Genomic DNA, 19973 nt, shown 5'->3' on the forward strand with positions numbered 1-19973 from the left:
TATTATTATTATTATTATTGGCATTTGTCAGGCACAAAGCATTGGCAGCTTTGAAGTCTTTCAATTTCTGCCATTTCAGAAATAGTGTCCAGCAATCAAGTGATTTACAGACAGTAGACACACTTTTTAACTCATTTGATTTTAATAGGAGTGCAGGGTATGGGTGAACCTCGTGTTGCTTGAAAGAAGACTGGTGCAGAGGTAGCATGTTTTGTAACAAGTATCTTCTGTCAATGTGGATAGTTAGTTTTCTTTTCTGAGAAGAAGTTTTAGGTAGCACTCTGTATGCGCCGAGAATTACTTCATCACTCGGGGGTGGGGGGGGGGGGGGGGGGGGGAGGGAGCTCGAAGGGGGGTGGGAGCTGTTGGAAATAGGACGTACCAATTGTTTTTCACTGACTCATTACTTTGTGGTTAAATAAAACACTAACAAAAGCTAGATATACTTTCTCTTCTTTATCACTGTAAATATAAATCCATTCAAATAAAACTCATTTTCATTCTAAAATTTAGTATGGTCCTTAAATTATGATTGAGGGAGATACTAACTAATATTTAATATTACATTGTGCTCTGGGTAATGCTTTCAGAAATTTTGGAGGACATTTATGTTGATGTGGAATCCTGTTTTAGTTTTGGAGGCTGAAAATAGGTGCTATTTTTTTGCCGTGCAATCTACAGTACAGTGTTGTCAAACGCAAGTGCAGCAGTTTATGTACGTATAGTGAGAGAGGGAGAGAGAGAGAGAGAGAGATTTTTTATTACAACAGTGAGAACAGAGAAACATAAAATTTTCTGCTAAAACTCAAACCTAGAATATTTTACAGGAAATGGATTCGCAGTTGTGAATATGGACAACCATCGGCTGTATAATGGAATGACAACAATGAAAATTTATGCCAAACCAGGACTCTAAACTAGATTTCTGCTTATCACAAGAGGTGGCCTTACCATTAGGTTATCAAAACATGACTCTTGGCCAGATCCAAACTTCGATGTGTCTACAGCCTCCACTCATACATCCCTTATGCATATCCTGTACAGGGGGGAATAATTGGAAGTCACTTTTACTTAGCATGGTACTTCTGAACAACACAGTCACTGCAATAGAATATTTTAGATTCTAAATGTAAACTTTAATTACTAACAGTAATAAAAAGTAATGTTTCTCTTTTTATGAATGATGCTGCTTGAAACATTTTTGTGTCGCAGAACTGTATATTGTTTGCAAGTCGAGGGGCCGCACTGACACTTACTCCAAATGTGGACGCTCCGTGAGGCTTTGTTTATTGTGCTGTCTTCTCAGTGCTGGGTATGAAACTTTATAAAGTAATTTCTGTTTCAATTACATGGACAGTTAAGTGTTGATCAGCTCAAGGGAACAGAGTGCCTGTTGCACTGCTTGAGCTGTTTGGATCCTGCTCCCTGGTAATGGTTTCCCATAACTACAGAGATAACTACTTACCCTCCAACAAATACTCACAGGCAACCCCATCCCCCTTGATTGCACCTGTGACTTATTTTTCTTATGTCTCCCCCCTTCGTCTTTGTCTACCCCCACCTTTGTTACAGATGGGTCTCTGTCAACCTGGAGTCTTACTGCCTTTTAACCTAACTACTAGTCCTGAAAGTTAGGAATTGTCACTTTTAATGGTCTACAGAGTGTCCTGAGAGGAATGGTCAGTATTCAGGGACATGGCAGGAATGATCATTCAAAGCAAAAATGTCCTGTAAACATGTCTCTGAACTGCATACCGTAAGAGATATGAGCACTTCTTCAGTAGAATATATGTGTTTCACAATATCAAAGATGAAAAAGTACTTGTAGCTCTTAAAGTATGCATTTTAGAACCCACGTTTACTGACCTTTTCTGCTTCAATCATTCCTGTTGTGTACTTTAATATTGACCATTCCTTCTGTGTATGTTGCCAGTAGTATAGAATTCACCTCCTGGAGGTAAGGCCTAGCCAACAATTTTGTATCACAATTTGTTTTCTCAGTTTGATTTTTCTTTAAAGCAATTAAGATTCAGTAGCTCTGTGTGTCCAGTTCAACCTTAGTACATAGCTCACAACAGTCGATACCTGAAAATGTGCCAGCACAGGCAGCCAGTGGCTCTACTAGATCAGCTAACAAATTTTTCAATTACATCTGCCAGCTTTTTATGACCGGGTGACGTGTTGTGAATGAATAATGCAAATTTCATTCTGGAATTTGTCCTTCTCATTTGGTTCTTCCAGTAACATTTTTCCTTGGAGACTGAAAGTTACTTTCTTCTTCATGGATTTTCATTCCTTTTACTTATATAAATTTCTTCTGAACTGTACCATAACATTTCGGGCATACAGCCAATAAATTCAGCTTCTTCTAATATTTTGGCTGAATACCATCTGAAATTGAAAACAGTTTCTGTTTGTTAAGGGATTAATATGGGTCAATTCTATGATAATCAAGACACATACAGTCCAGGAGAGACGCATAGAGCACCTCAGGTACACCTGTCTCTTACAACCTAATAAATAAGCAGTAGCAGAGCACTGTATGGACACTGGGCACTCTATGGTGTACCATAATGTCGAAATTTTGGCCTCGACTTCATCTTTAATGGACTCATCAGTGAAAGAAGCGATTGAAATTCATTTGGCAACAGATTTAAGTAATAGAGATTGTTGCTTCATCTTGGACAAATCATAGAATCTGGCAATTTCTGTAATTAATCACAAAGACGTCACGGCGATGCAGCTCTCCGTGACACACAGGTATCACCATGTGGATTGACTGCGCAGCCATAGATTTAATTTCCATGCATATGTTACACTCTTTGCCGTGTATCAACATCTCTGGCACCTTGTGTATCTTTGGCTGCATACGCATTGGTTCGGTACTAGAGTTTAAAAGGACGGAGCAAGTGTGGCAGTGTTAGTTACCTTGGCTCACTCTGAAGATGGCTGTACAGTATTCAGCTGAAATATTAGAAGAATAAGAAGAATTTATGCAGCTACACACCCAAAAGTTTATGGAACAGTCTTTATGCCGCGAAAGCATGAAGATGCACTTCTTCCGAACTATTTGAAGTACACCACTTCACGCTCTTGCTGTTATCTGCAGTGCTACCAGGATTTCAGTTTTTCTGGCATTCTTTCTGTCGCGAAAAAAATCATGCAGCATGTGTATGACTTTGATCTCGATTATCATAGAATTGAGCCATATTAATCGCATAACAAGCAAATAGCAAATGTGATGTACTAACATGTAAATGATCGAATAAACAGGAACACAGTGGTAAAGTTGTCAATGAAAGCTCTGGAAGTAAAGTGTGTTCTTGCACATAAACAGCAACAGTGATAGACATCTATTTGGAGGATGATGTTTCTTTCTTAATCTACTGATATGGCAATCACAGTATGAATGTCATTATCATGAGAGCTGCAATCATTTATCTCCTTTGGGCAAACAGTGACAACTCGTTGGCAGTAAAAGAAGGAGGGGTCACAAAGAATGGAAGGACTGAAATTCCACCTCAGGCTACATTTACAACAAATAACTATCAGTGACTACTTTTTTTCAAGTATCAGAAGATTTACAGACCAGAAAGAAAGCCAATTAATATATCAATGGTTTTCTTTATGGTTTGTTAAATCTTCTGATACTCCTTATGATTTTAATCTGGTGGAAATGATTGTAAATGCACATTAGGCTTCTGCCATTGTTAAGTTTTGCAAATAGCACATTTGCCTTGCAATAAAATCAGCATATAAGCTGTAAATTCTGTGTGCCACTTTTTCCATTGCTTACAATTGTAACAAAAGAGGAAATACATGGTAGCAGCTGTAATACTTCTGTAATGGTAAGAGATATTTGTATAGTATCACACTTCCTATAACTGGACGTTTCATGTTAGGTATTTAATGGAAAAACAGATCATAAGAATTATAAGTTGATAACAGCAATATTGTTTGTGGCTGGTTGCTGTATTTAATTTACAATCTTTGTAATTGTTACTCACTGTAAATGTGACAGACAAGCAAGCACACCTCGCGTAATAGTCATTTCTGCATGAAGTGTGCTTGATGTGTGAATGTGGTGTGCATTAGTTTCTGAAGAAGGCTTTGGCCGAAAGCTCAGTGTGTAACAGAGTTTTCGTTATGCCTTTCTGCATATCATTGTATCATCTTTATAGTAATATTGTTGACATTCCAACCTGGACTTTCCATTGTTTAATTTCTTGACTATATACTTAGGTAATGACATGGTGGGATTCCACATTGAGGATTACTGTCTCAATTTCATCGACTGCTGCCAAAGGAGACTGGGTTGCCGTGTAGACCGAAAAGGACTGCTTGTTGAACATGGTGGCCGCACAGTGCTCGTTAGGCCCTTGCCTATCGGTATTCCGTATGACCGGTTTGTCAAGATGGCCGAAGTTGCACCTAAAGTAAGTTGTGATGTGCAACATCGTTCAGCATTATTACAGATTATGTTAAAGTCTGAAATGTTATTAAATTTATTTGTACTTCTTCCACTTTCTTCTTTATCCAAGCTTTTTTTCAGTTTAGGACTGGATTTTCCATCTGATATGTTGCCTGTTTTACTGATTTACTAGTAATATTTCTGCGTGTCGCAGATAACGCTGTCAGGCGGTATACACAAATGCAAATATGATAGAATAACTCAAGTTTTGTAACATATTTTGTTGTATTTTCTTTTTTACACATGACATATCTTTCAGTTATTTGATCTCTATCCAGCACCAATGTAGGAGAGAATATACAGTTGTTGAGATAGGACGTGTAAGCTATTCTGTCCCATATAAATGTGTAAGAGGCTCAATATTTCAGTATCGACAAACGTACCAACACAGGTGTTCTGCTGCACTGAGATGTTGTAGTGGTACATGCTTTTGTTGTACCTTGTGTACCCTCACCACATTCCGTTCCCTCTGGTTTCCAAGAATAAACGAGTGTATGATGAGGGGAAATATAACAGAGAAAGTACTTCCTGTAGTACTGCTGGTTGGTACACATTAAAGTAATGATACTATCCTAGCCTTCGGAACTGTCAGTTACTTCATCAGGGAAGATTAAAAAGGTGGACCCTCCTGTTCTGAGGGTAGACCAAGTAACATTCCAGAAGTTAGAACAGTATTGTAACTTTCTCATACACATGTCTGTCAGTAGTAGTACTACACATTTCACCTCCTGAAGGTACATTTTGTTTCATAATTTATTAGTATTCTCAGCTGAATTTCCCTTTTGATAAAAGGTACATCCTGTGATTGTCATTCCAAGAAGTCTGCTTCTAATGCAATTCAGCAATATTTATTTTGCACAATGACAGATCATTTCAGTGCCACTAGTTTAATCACCAGTCTACTTTGAGTGTGTCACTTATAGTATTGGTGGTTTTTCCCTGTTTTCGTTATATGTGTACAATAATTATGTCAGATACATTACTGTCTATAATTTAAGGGATCTTGGAGATCTCTGGAACAATAAAAAGCATTGTGTTTGTATATGTGCCAGTAGTTGCACCAGTAAAGATAAATGTGTTGTACATGTACTAGGTACACTGAAACAAGCCTCAGGTCACGTTCATGGCACTTACTTTGGTCAAGCCTCTGCTAGCAGCATACAGAATGCTATAGCAGGGCTGATATCATTGTATGGCAGCATAGGTTGTGCAAATTGGCTTCCCATAATTTGGACTGAGCCATCCAGTGTAGCTAGTGATAATGTTTCCCTTTTAGTGATAAGTGGCATCTGGTGTTAAAATAGGTGGTGGGGTAGCTGCAGTCTTTTAGCCTACTGTGGCCCATGCCAATTGATCCATTGAACGGTGTGTCATAGTGTATAAAACATCTTACTTGCATTCAAGAGAACAGTAATTCAGATATCAATCAGGCCATCCATATTTGTGTTTTTTCATGCTGTCCCTAAACTACACTGGGCCAACACTGAGGCTGTTTCTTGAGAAAAGATGTGACCAGTTTCCTTTTCCATCCTTATACTATGTGTGCTACTGTTCCTTCTGTTATCATATCACAGTCAGTGGGTCATTGAACCTGTTTTCCTTCCTTCCTCAGGTTCAGTCACATGTAAGTCTGTGGAGCCAGCTGGCCACTCTAAGCAAGTGAAGTATTCATATTGAAGGCAGTTGCCCACCAGGGCATCTCTTCATGAGTGGGTATTATCATCCATCAGATGGAAAACAAGATCCAATATCATTGTTAGCTGTCAGCCTTATAGGCTCCAGTCATTGCGGTATCCCTGGGAAATGAGTGATGTACACTGTGCTTCACTGGCAGAAACATTGGCACCATAACATTGGTCGCTTTGCTCAGTATTGGCAGGCTTGTAATTTGTAAGGTGTGACAGATGAGTAGAATATGGGAATAGCTCTCCAGGTTAAGCTGTGACTCATTCACAGTCAGAAAACTGTCCCTCTTTTCCTGGCTCCTTTCCTAGTGGGCTGGACAAGACTTTCACCAAGATGTGTGAAGTCATTGATGATAATGTACCACCTGCTGGGTTGCCAGATCAATAGAGTCATCTCGTAGAGTTGATGATATGGTCTCAGAGGAGATGTAACACCCGGAGGTTTTCGTAAGGTCTCTTCCAGGGCACAGTGGGTGCTGTGCGAACATATTTGGACACTTGAAGCAAAATGATGGTTCTGGTGCCAGATTGGAACACACACTCCAACCTTACCTGTAATGCTGACCCCCACCCTCCCCCTTTTCCATTGTACAATATTCCCTACAACCTCGAACTGATGCTACAAGAGATGTAGAAATCGTGACACACTTTGTGACGAATGTGGCAGCCTTCTGTCTACCACAGATTTGTGTATGGGTAGTTCCATCCAGGTGTGCCAGCTGTCCCATGCTGTTTTTTGTGGCTCCTGCTACTGTGCATCAAACTTGTATAACATAAGTTTGCCACATATTTCCTGTGTTTCCCCACTGCAGTTTAGTCTATTTGGTGCCATGACAATACAAGATTTTCTTGTAAGTTCCATAGATTCCTTAATTTATGGAAGAGAATGTTTTTCCTAACTTCTGATTTGTTACTTGCTTTGAGGGATTATTGCATTGCTGATACATATGAACAGTTGTAGCAGTGAAATGTTGTACCAAGTGACTAAAATTTTTACAGGTTTTTTGTGTGTTCTAGGTATTACCTACAAACCAGAAATTTGTTTTGGGAGTAGATCGTCTTGATTACACAAAAGGCCTTGTGCACAGGCTGAAAGCATTTGAGTTACTACTGGAAAAATATCCAGTACATATTGAGAAGGTAAGACAAATTATGAATGGCATGCATATAATCATATCACATACAAATTTCCTTGATTTAAGAGAAATGTGCAGAAAGTTAATGCTGTGGCCTAGTTCCAGTAATGTTACTGGATAATTTCTACCATTCTTACAGATAGAAAGCCACATTGTAATGAACCCCACCCTCTTCTGCAGTATCTGCCCCCCCCCCACTTCCCTTTCAAATATTGCAATTTTAAGTAAGTAAAATATTTTGTCATAGACCGGTAACCATATTTCAGTGTCAAATATGTCATTATCATTATTACCTGTAGTTAAAACCAGTTTGAAAGTAAAGTGGTGGTTACAAGATTTGGAAGACACAGTTTCAGACAGACAACTGAGGTCAAACATATCTGCTGTGATAGGAAGCATTGTCATACAGGAGTAGAACACAAGCTGACAACATTGTTTTAGTTTATCTGTGATGCACCTGTTCACATGGTTTTGAAAGTATATCTATCTGCCATTCCAAAGTCTATTTTGTGTTGGTTACAGCTTACTGCACTAATACAGATTGGTTGACAAACTAGTTAGTGAGGGTATTGATTTTAGGTAGAGTGCCAGCTGAAAGAAGTTGCCAAACTTCATGAAAATGATAAAGCTAGGGAAAAGACAATATGCAGCAGCCTACATAAACAATCAGATGCTGATAAAATGCAAAGAGAAGAGAAGTGTCAAAATTATCAGAAATTTTCATGACTGTGTGTTTGGAGCCTATAAACAAAATGAAAATGATTTTATATTGCATAGACAGACCTCTATCGGCACATTAAAATAATGCAGTCTCAGATGTGCTCATATGCCCTTGATAATAACTTTTCAGTCCTACATTTCAGCTGTAGGTGCTGAATGCTGTGTTTTTCAGTGCGTTCTCGCTGTCTGTTACATTTATTACTTTAAAAATAAGAAGTAGATCAGATACATACATCAAATATAAAAAAAGTAAGCATGGAAAAATACTGAAGAAGTTTTCTTATCACATGAGTTTAAGTGATATAGTTCCATTGTCTGTCCTTTGCACCTATGTACTAATGCATGCAAAAGCACTGGGAGGTACATAATGATAAGTATTCTTTCAACAGAGTCATCATCATCTTCATCATCATCATCATCACAGCTAACATGAAAGGATCTGTGTACTGACCCTTCTAATCTGCTTCATACTTCATGTGTATCCCAATTTTGCTCTTTACAAGCTTCCCATTTCTAATATGTATCCTTACTCTAAGCCCTAAAGTGTATGCAGATTTTCTGATTACCATCCATCCTGTATTAAGTTCTTCAAAATGCGATAGATGGTCTGTGCTCAAATACTCTGTAATGCATGATTTTATGTAGGAAATAGTGAGATATGAATTAGTCATGCCATTCTAATGTTTTTTTATCTAGTGTATCTTATTTTCTACTTTCCTTTCATGCTATGAAATGAATGTAAAACAAGCCAGTAAGATAATGATTTAATAAAAAAATGTTTGTAACCCCTAAAATGTGTTTTCTTTTCTAATTGTGCAGTTGGAGAATTTGATTCTCAGGGAAGGCCACTATTGATTTGTGTGTGTGTGTGTGTGTGTGTGTGTGTGTGTGTGTGCATGCGTGCGTGCGTGCGTGCGTGCTTGTGTGTATGGGCATGCATGTGCTGGCTTACATAAAGAGGTATTTTGTGAGAGGTGTGCCCTTGAACATATTTCAATGCATCTGTTGCCCTGAGTAAGTGCTCCTTCTTTTATTATGTAAATATGTTTCCCAAAATGGCACTGTGCGTGTATTTTTCTTTGTAGAAATCAAACAATGGAAAATCCAGGATGGAATGTAACAATATTTTGAGAAGGAAAGTTGCTACTCACCATGTAGCTAAGTCACACATAGGCACAACAAAAAGACTTTCACAGTTAAAGGTTTCGGCCATTGATCTTTGTCAACACCCCCCCCCCCCCCCCCCCACACACACACGTTACTTGCATTTGTGTGTGTGTGTGTGTGTGTGTGTGTGTGTGTGTGTGTGTGTGTGTGTGTGTGTGTGTATTGTTGATGGAGGCCATTGGCCGAAGCTTTAATCATGAAAGTCTTTTTGTTGTGACTATCTGCAACTCAGCATCTCCGCTATACGGTGCGTAGCAACTTATCTTCTCATAGTACTGTTTCTTTGTAGAAACATATTTTAGGGGAAAAATTTGGTAAAGAACACCCACTGAGGTTAAAATAACGGTGTCGAAACTTGTTTGAGATGTAACAAAAATTATAAATAATTGGCAGACAGTTTATTTTTCTGGTGCGCACAACTAGCCTATACATCTGTAAGTTACTGAAAAGGACTGCATTGAAACCACACAGACATTTACTTCATAAATAAGCTACTTTTCTTTCCCCAGCATCTCTACTTTTGTGTAGAGGTAGTCATTTTTTTCACTCTCATAATAGCATGCTTTTCTAAACATTTAAAGTGAAAATTGTAGATCTCTACAAAAGTTGCTATAAAACATGGTCTATTAAGCTACAAACATTTTCTTTTAAAAAGATATCTCCAGAAACAGTATGTAGAAAGTGCATGTTATGAAACACATACTCTGAGAAAGGGAAAAGGGGGGGGGGGGGGAGAATTAAAGTTTTTATAGAAAAGAGATTAAAACTTTGCTCCTCGTTTTCATTAAGATGTATTCAATGTGCATGTGCTTATCCTTGTTACGTTCTCATGCTGTGAATACATTCAAAGAAAGAAACACTTTTTCTGGTGTCAACACCATAGCTTGGAAAAATATTGTTACCAAAAGTAATTCATGAAGAAAATTCACCATCGTATGCCAATTTTTTTTTATTATAAAGCATTGAAAACCACAAAAATGAAAATGTATTCAACCATCATATGAATGTCGTGAAATGCTACACACACACACACACACACACACACACACACACACACACACACAAAACTGTTCACTAGTACAAATGTTCCCCAATCACACTCATTATTGGAGGAGATTCAAAATGTCAAACAATTGCTAAAAATTGCAATTCTGTATGTGGTGGATGTGATAAGACATCTTGCGAATTAATACTGAATATCATCTCCAACTATTTAGAAGAAATAGGTGGGGAGCACATGACAGAAATGTGTCATAAAATGACAACAAATAGACCTGGTCTATTTGAAGAGTTGCAATTTCTCTTTAAATACACTTATTTTAACACTTGACAAACTGATTCTCATTGAGATTTAGTAGTGTGCTTGCATGATTATTGTTGCATGGTAAACAATGTTAAGACTGCTACTGCATCAATGACAAGCTGAAAAGAAACAATATGACCATTACTACATGTTGCACTGCTCTGAGCTTGCTCGTTTTCACTTACAGTGCACCAATGGAAAAATATAACTACAGTCACTTATACTGGTACTAAAAGATGTCAAAAGATGTGATACAAAGAGTGGAGTAATGTAATAGAACGTGATATGTTACGTAAACGCTCATTTATTTGTTTTGACTAATCTTCCATTGAAATAATATTACTGCAGTCACTCTAATTTGCCTTTTCAAATATAGATCCATATTAGAGGCCATCATAGTGAATGATGGGCAGTCAATTACTGATACAAAGGTTATCAGGAGGAATGATTACGCCATAGTAGTTCTCAAGAAAATATTTCCTGTTCCTTCATCAGTATATTCTCTCATCAGAGTTTTGTTTCATGGAATTAGGTGAAAGCTCTGTGAAACAAAAGGTAACCTTTGGCCAGAGAGTACCCACATAAATATGCGATTGAGGACTCTTGAGCGTAGCCATCGGACTCTCGAGCAATTGTGGATGTGGAAAGCTAGTAATATGAATGCAGAAACAGTGTTGTTCCTTAGACTGCCAGCTCTTGGACTAATTTCCTTCTCCTGGTCCCGCAATGTGGGTGGGACCTTATATAGCTTCCTTGGGGTGTTATTGCTTGTACAATCCTTTCTAAACTTTATTTTCCACACTTGACAATATGCCCAAAATCTATTAGAGTGGAGTTGATCTTTTGCAACTCAGGAAACAGTTTGTTTTCCAGGAAAATGCGGACATGTCAAAAATTTGAAACCTGCAGCCCTATTTCTGGACACAGGGTACTGTCACTCTTCCCAGGGCACATTCAGGTAGATAAACTAGGCAGTATCTTTCTCTACAGTTTGTATCCCTCCACCTGAGGCCTCCCGTTTGTTAAACTTGGTTTAAAACTACCATGTTCGTTTTTTTGTTCACTCAGCCTGCACTGCCATTTTGGATAAATAATAATAGTTGGCCAATTAATACATGCATCAACAGTGTGCCTACTAAAATGATTGTCTTCACAAGGTATATTAATTCAAAATTATAGTAGATCTTATAATTAAAAGTCTCCACATTTCAATAATGCTCTATGTATTAAAAGTTTAAAAAATATGGGTGTGAGATTATGGAGTAATGAGACAGCTACATGTGGATTTTGTCCAACATTTATCTGAGTTTGAGTCTCAGCCTGGTACACAGTTTTAATTTATAACATTAAATGGATAACTTTTTTCTAAAATTTCACCACCAGGAGAAACAGAGGATATGCACACAGGTGCTGAAGAGAATAAAAACTTTCTGCAAACCTTAGATAAGGAAGGACACAAATCATAGGAAATTACTATAGACTATCGGCCAATACTCGCCTCCCAAAATACTGTCTGTAACAAACTGTTAAAGGGGCATGAATATTTCATTTAAACAATAGTGTTAACATGTTGTTGTTGTTGTTGTTGTTGTTGTTGTTGTGGTCTTCAGTCCTGAGACTGGTTTGATGCAGCTCTCAGTGTTAACATATTGCACACAAACTATTTTTAATGGTGCATTGTGAAAATGCATGGCACAAACCTGAGTACAATGAGTAATAAACCTACCTTGGCTTTTTTCTTTGCTATTTGGGAAAGTCATTGCTTCTCAAAATGTATTGCATTTAGTTGAAACCTGAGTCAGGAAAGCCAACAATTTTGTCTCATAAGAGTGTTAAATATAGACACATTATGTATGGAACTGAACTGTTCATGCTGGAAACCATCTCAAGATAGCCATCTGTACAGAATCAAAATATTTTATTTAGAAAGTGAACAATTCAAGCGATTATGGAATGATGTTATGATCTAGTTTCAATGACTAGTAGCAATCAATAATTGTTGAGGTCAGTTCACACTTTATAGAGTCAGTGGCACTGAATGTCAGATATTCTTCCCTGTAGTTTAAGTGGCAGGGTATACAATCACTGTTATCAGAATGGAATCTTATTGTTGAGCAGTCTGATACAATATTTCGGCGCTGACAGTCTCAGGAGTGACTGTTCATGATTGCATGACTCTTCTGCTCTGTCTGGATTGTTCACAGCTGTGTTTATGTCACTGTTCATACAAAATTTGATGTCATCCGCTACGAGACCACTGCCAGCCACAGCATTCCCTCACACGTCAGTGGCCACTTGCTCCATTCCCTTTAGGCACACGTCTCTTTAGATGGAGTGTTTGTAATATGGCTGTGGGTCACATGTTGCTTGTTCACATAAAGAGGGATGATTCAGTGCATAGCCAAATCATCATAAACAGTTTTTGAGAAAGGTTTAAGATAATTTATTTTATTCCAATATTGTATAATACGTATTCTCTACAGACCAATACTAAGAAAGCAGTCGGAAGCTGTCAGACCAAACATGGCTTCACAATGTAAAATGTGACCTCTAGGTGCAATGAGAACTTTGCCTGTCTCAGCTTAAATATCTCATAGTAAGAATGGAAACAGGGTAGTTGTTATGAGGAGTAAAGAAATTATGTACAAAATGAAGTAAAAGATCGTGCACATAAGGTAACAGGTAGTGAGTAGGCGGGTAGGTTAGGGATGTAGATATGTATCAGTTAATGTGTTTGTGACATGCAATTTGAGCACAACCATTTGTTTGAGGTTTCACAATGTGTATCTTCTTCTCAGCGTTCATAGTTAGACATTCCACAAGTTTTTAACAATCTTCTATACACCCCAGGCCTCTCTCTTTTGCTTCCCTATTTCTGTTGTCTTTCTATCTTGCAATAGTCAGACTGAGGTACTGATTGTTTCTTGTTACTGGACTGAAATTGTAGTAATCTTTCACAGCACCTATATTCCTGTAGTAATTTTTGTTCATTGCACATGCCCCATTATGTTTTATAATTTTTACCATTAAGGCTTTTATTAGCATTGTGTTTGCTGCTGTCTCCCTATATAATTCACATGCATTTGTCATTGAAGTGGCAAAGAAAGTTGACTTTCTAACACTATTATAACTCCTCCCATAAGGGTGAATGGTAAATAGCCATGAAATGTGTACTGCTTTTTTTACTTTTACTACGTCCCACAACGACTTGCCGGTTTCAGCTTTTCGTTTCCAGGTACACCATTTTCACACCTAATCTAACTTGTTTTGTTGGCATAAAACACATTTCATTTTTCTGTTTTCCAGTAACAACTATCATAACAAAACCCTTCATCTACAATGCCCTTCTTTTTTATTCTAAATTCATTAATATGAGGACAATGCCTTCTGATATTCTTCAGTGGTTTTACACACACACACACACACACCCTCTTTAATATATGGAAGAAATTTCTGAAAATCTATAAATGGTATGAAAGTGAGCAGTGGACTGTGGGAAAAGATGAGAGTCAAAGTGTTAAATGTGCCGTTGCACAAGAGCACTGAGAACAAAGTGGACTGCCAAGACAGGAAATGATAATGTCCTTCGCAGAGTTGGCAGAAATAGAAATGTATGGAAAAAACTAACCAGAAGATGGGACAGAATGATAGGATATTTTTCAAGACAACACAGAATAGTTTCCACTGTGCTAGAGCAAGTCATAGAAGGCAAAATTTGTAGGAGACGTGAAGGAGATTGGAATATATCCCACAGTTAGTTAAGAACATGGAGTGTAAATGCTACTCAGAGATGAGGAGCTTGGTACAGGAAGGATATTGCAACAGGCATCCACCATCTAAGTGCAGTCCCCCTTGACTTCACACCTCAGTTTGTGTGACAAGCACTGTAAAACGTGTAACTGCAGATCTTGAATGATGTATCGTGGAAGGTGACATGATCACACTCAGGTGTGATTCAAGCAGAAGTCACCATCATTCGCTGTGGAGGTAGATACATAAATTCTCCAGCTTTGTTTGCTTTGAAAAACTAAAACTGAGCTGCTTTTGCCATCAGATAACTCTGAACCATTTATCTGTTACCATGCAGTAACGACTATTTTTCTTGACGTTGTAAAGGCAATGTGTTAGAAATAGTAGGAGTTTAAAGTACCTGTAGTTGAAGTCAAAATTTCAAGAGATCGCTGTGCAGGCCCTAAAACAATCTTTCCCACTGCATGTTATAAAACATTAGGAAGAAAATTGCGTCGAACATCCGAATACAGCGCATCATAGGAAATAGGTACAGTTCGTGAACACTTGCAGTGAAATGTATCTACCATCAGTACAAGTAAATGAAATGTTAAATGTGTTTATCAGGAAATATTTTGTCAGCTGCAGAAGTTGAGCAGTTAGAAGTGAACATTTTGTTATAGAACTAGTTAAGAAATGTAAAAGATTCATAAACTCAAATCCCAAGCCCTATATCTGAGACATTATCATGTCAAACAATTCTTTGAACACTGTGCAACACTTGTGAGATTGGAAACATAAGGCTGGTCTCACTAACTGTACACAGTCCACCAAGTAGATATTTTTAACCACTAACAAATGGTCTGACAAGGTACTGACAATGTTTTGTGGGGACTTAAATACTGATATTATAAACCCACATCCAATCAATGTGTGTCCAAGCAATGCTCCCATGAAGGACAGGATGTCATAGTGCAATTGCCATTGGCAGTCATTTTTGATCCGGTGGTTATACTGGCCACAAAGGCCAAATAATAGTAATAAAACTTCCTGTTCAAGTAATTTTATATAAAAAAGAACAATATTGCCAAAAGAATTGTGAATAGTTATTCCCTTAGAATGTGTAAAACAGAATTACAGAAAGAACTGTCAAAACTGGACTACTGACATCATATTCTAGATTAGAAATCCTAGATGCATGTTAAGGTAGGAGAGAGTATGTATGCGCTGAAGTGGGAAGAAATGATGGTTAAAATCTTGCATCAGAGACCACTTTAATTCACATTTGTTTAAATCAGTTACTGCAGTTTCATTTGTTATTACAGCATTGAAAAATTGAAATATACACAAAATATAAAGTCAAGGGAAAGAGCAAAAGCAAAACTAAACTCTTTTGTTACCAAGCTGAAAGATATGAAAAGAGAAAATATGAGACTGAAGGGATTTATTGGCCTTAAATTTCAATTGATTCTCATTGTGTGTGTTAGAAGACATATGAACTAAGGATAAACAATGGAAAACATATGCAAAGAATAGTCTTGTGTTACTGACAGACACTAGTTTCAACAATCATTAGCTCATTGAAAACCCATAATTTTCTTTTGATGAGGCAATGTCACAGCATGAAAATTGTCTCTCATCTGGAGAGTGCCCATCTTACCGCTTAACTATCCAAATTATGCTCTCATGTTTTACTTGGTGGTTTCCTTTGGTATTTATTGTAGTTATTTTAATCTTTGCTGCCTCCTTTTTAATTGAACCCAAATATCAAAAGATGTTTCTTCTAATTGGATCAAAAAAATTTTTTCTGATGACTGTCAGTAGCATAGGTATACTTTGAGAAATGTGTGGTAAACACTGTGCTGTCTTGCAGTATATTTATTCACAACTGATTTTAATCATTGATCATCTTCACAGTGGAAAATTATTGTGACAGCTTCACATGTCATACATGCTATTTAACATTGAAAAATGAAACCATGTGACAGTAATTAGCACACAGCACCATTGCTCAGATTTGGTTATTGTGCCTAAGAAAGGGTGCTGTGCACTTACTGCTGTCACCTGGCTTCATTTTTCAATGTTTCCTGTTTGCTTAAGCTGGTATTATGGTGTGAAGTATCTTTTTCTGCTGTTTGCAAGTCAGCTATGGCATCTTATCTGGTTAAGTAGCATGTATGACATTTGAAGTTGTCACAATATTTATCCACTGTGAAGACAATCCTTGATTGAAACCAGTAGTGAATAAATATATTGTAAGACAGCACAGTGTTTGCCATGCATTTCTCCAAGTCTTCTAATTTATACCGCTTCAAAGATTTTTTGAAAAATTAACCCGAATTAAATTACTCTTCGACTTTCCTGACAATAACTTGTTAAAAACTTTTCAGTCTGACTTGTTAAATGGGTTCCATACAAAGAACCACACATTTGGTTTTACAAATAAGATTTCAACAACGTTAAACAGGAAAAGTTGTCCTTTAACATCTCCCTTACTGAGGATTTGAACTAGGTAGATATTAAAATTTTATTTGGGCAATTGAGAAATTGTAGTACATGGCACCCCACTTGGATTGCTGCAGTTTCTGAAATGATTGTTGCTGTTCGTGCATAGTATTTAGATGGTCAACAAATTAAACTTGAATCTACACTTTGATAAACTATGAAATCATCTTTTTATGTATAATTATATCTCATCGACTTGACTTCAACATAAAATTGAACTCTGTGCGTGCTTTCACCACCTGCTGCCCTACGAGATAATCTTCTGGAGCAATGTACCTTATGTCAGTCAGGCATTTATTCACCAAAATTGAGCATTACGAGCATAATTGGGGTTTTGTTGCGGAATTTCTCACTGAAGTTTCATCAAAGACCATAGAATTCTTGCAGTTGCACAACAATATACAAGTTTTTGATGCTATTTACTGTTAATAGTCAGTCTCAAATGATCTGTGATGTAAATAATCTCAATACAAAACATACAATTATTGTTGTATGGGGACTCAGCATATCTTTTTTTGGTACAAAGCGCAATTCTTTATTCTGGTGCAAACGTATACATCAGGTGCGTGCAGTTACTGGGACATTCTATAAATCTTAATTTCTATAAATTATTTGAAGAGTGTCTGATTAATACAACTGGATATCTTGAAATCAACTGATAATCAGAAAAAAAATAAGAAAGCAGTTATCAAGCAGTAGGTTGGTTTGAACACCATAGAGCTGTTGTGGCCTACCTTCTGTTTATGAAAGGGATCACCCAGTCAGTTCTAAGGAGTATGCAGTATGACTTTGGTGGGATTTGATTTTTTTTCAATTGCTCAAACCAAGTCTCGTGTCAGAAAAAAATCTTAAGACCAGCTGAGGACATTTTTGTGAAGTCTTTCACACCTAGCCACTGTGTACATTGGGAATGATATAGCACCCCCAATAGCCCTAACTGGATTCTCTGTCGTTTGGCAGAACCTGGTGATAATTACAAATGAAAAAAGACATTTTATAGTGTTCTACAAAAAGTTTTATGGAATCACTGTGTGTTACAAATTCACAGCTTACCATTCCATGATGACTGCCTCATATCTGTTCCAGTATCCAAATTTGACTATTAAAGAGATTTATGCCCAGATGTATCATCTGCACCAGTGCCTACAACTGTCCTGATTGTTAACAATCTACACATAAAGAAAGACGTAAAATTGCACTGCCACACATATAGGCAAAACTTCATAGATTTATTCTAAAAATTTAGAATTGTGCAAATATGGGCTTCCATTTAATAATAGTAATAACATAAGTATGATATTATCCAATAATAGAGATCTTGTCAAACCTTTAGAAAAATGTAATGCGTAATCACCAAAAGCAAGTGCTGTGAAACATCATATGAAGTGCAGTAGGAGAGTGCTGTGACAGTTGGGTTGGTTGAAAATCAAAGTAACTACTTCCTGCAAAAAAATAATTCAGCTTCTCCTCTTCAAACTGATAAATCATTCTTTGGCATAATTCGTTCCCTGATTTATTCATGTACCATTGATAACTGTCAAGGTGAGCTTTTGGAGAAGTAAAACAAAATAAATGGAAGAAGACGTAGATGAAGATGAAACGGGAGTTGTGATACTGGGTGAAGAATTTGACAGAGCACTGAAAGACCTAAGTCAAAAAGGCCCCGGGTACAGCCTATCCTAGAAGACGGATTAAGGAAAGGCAAACCTACAATTTTTACAGAAATCAGATGGCAGTTCTAAGAGTCGAGGGACACGAAAGGGAAGCAGTGGTTGAGAAGGGAGTGAGACAGGCTTGTAGCCTATCCCTGATGTTATTCAGTCTGTGTATTGAGCAAGCAGTAAAGGAAACAAAAGAAAAAAAAATTGAGTAGGAATTAAAATCCATGGGGAAGAAATAGAAACTATGAGGTGTGCAAGAGTGACATTGAAATTCTGTTAGAGACAGCAAAGAACCTGTAAAAGCAGTTGAATGGAGTGGATAGTGTCTTGAAAGGAGGATATAAGATGAACATCAACAAAAGCAAAATGAGGATAATGGAATTTAGTCAAATTAAATCAGGTGATTCTTAGGGGATTAGGTCAGGAGTAGTAGGTGAGTTCTGAGATTTGGGAAGCAAAATAACTGATGATGGTCAAAGTAGAGAGGGTATAAAATGCAGACTGGCTCTGGCAAGGAAAGCATTTCTGAGGAAGAGAAATTTGTTAACATCAAGTATAGGTTTAAGTGTCAGGAACTCCTTTCTAAAAGTATTTGTATGGAGTGTAGCAATGTATGGAAGCGAAACATGGACAATAAACAGTTTAGACAAGAAGAGAATAGAAGCTTTTGAAATGTGGTGCTACAGAAGAATGCTGAAGATTAGATGGGTAGATCACATAACTATTCAGGAGGTACTGAATGGAATTGGGGAGGAGTGTGTTGCACAACCTGTCTGAAAGAAGGGATTGGTTGGTAGTCCACATTCTGAGCCATCAAGGGATCACCAATTTAGTATTAGAGGGAGGTGTGGAAAGTAAAAATTGTAGAGAGACACAGATGAATACAGCATACATAATGTATCAGTGAAAATAATCAGTTTTTGAAACCATAATTGGATGGATAAAAAATCTACTCACTAAACAGCAGCAGGAAAGCACACATATTGAAGTTCCAGTCAGTCCCCAACAATCAGTCTTTCCTTTTCTTCCGGTCCAGTAAGTTTCCCTTGACAAAGCATTCTGGGTGGCTTATCCAAGCTACCTCTTTTCCTAAACCTCACTGGTCATTTTCTTTCACCCCTCTTCCTTCCCTTTCAACTCTTCTGCCAGAAGGACGAGTCACAGTCTCCGAAAGCTTGCATACATAATACCATTTATATGTGTGTTCTTCTGCCGCTGCTTGTTGAGTAAATTTCTTATGTATCCAATTACATTAAGCATACATTCTTTGCTTTATGAGGACGGGACAGGTAATCTGTGAGGATAGAACAGGTGGTTGGGTGTGACCTTAATTAATGAATCATCCCAGCATTTGTGTCAGTTAACTAGGAAAACACAAACCAGGAAGTGCAATTTTTGCTCAATCTTTAATTATTTGAGTTCAGCACTATCACACCCCAGCACCTTCCTTTTCTAATACCCAAAGGGCATTACACATCTCTTCTGCCTACGTTGGCATTATGATATTGTCAGAATGTCTTTCATTATTAACTATCTGTGCTTTTGTGTCGTCTCTTGGGTATACAAACAGTTAAAGAAATCATGAAAAACTTATTC

General features: G+C 37.4%; 1 protein-coding gene across 2 annotated transcripts in view; it reads left to right on the forward strand.

The window, feature by feature from the left end:
* LOC126278676 (uncharacterized) overlaps positions 1-19973 on the forward strand; it is a 251338-nt gene that overhangs the window by 163879 nt on the left and 67486 nt on the right. For both annotated transcript variants that reach the window (XM_049978916.1, XM_049978917.1), the window contains exons 7-8: positions 4243-4436; positions 7174-7296. In XM_049978916.1, the coding sequence (XP_049834873.1) occupies positions 4243-4436; positions 7174-7296 (317 nt within the window). The remainder of the gene's footprint in view (positions 1-4242; positions 4437-7173; positions 7297-19973) is intronic.

The sequence above is a fragment of the Schistocerca gregaria genome, chromosome 6 (assembly GCF_023897955.1).
Source record: "Schistocerca gregaria isolate iqSchGreg1 chromosome 6, iqSchGreg1.2, whole genome shotgun sequence".
NCBI lineage: Eukaryota > Metazoa > Arthropoda > Insecta > Orthoptera > Acrididae > Schistocerca > Schistocerca gregaria.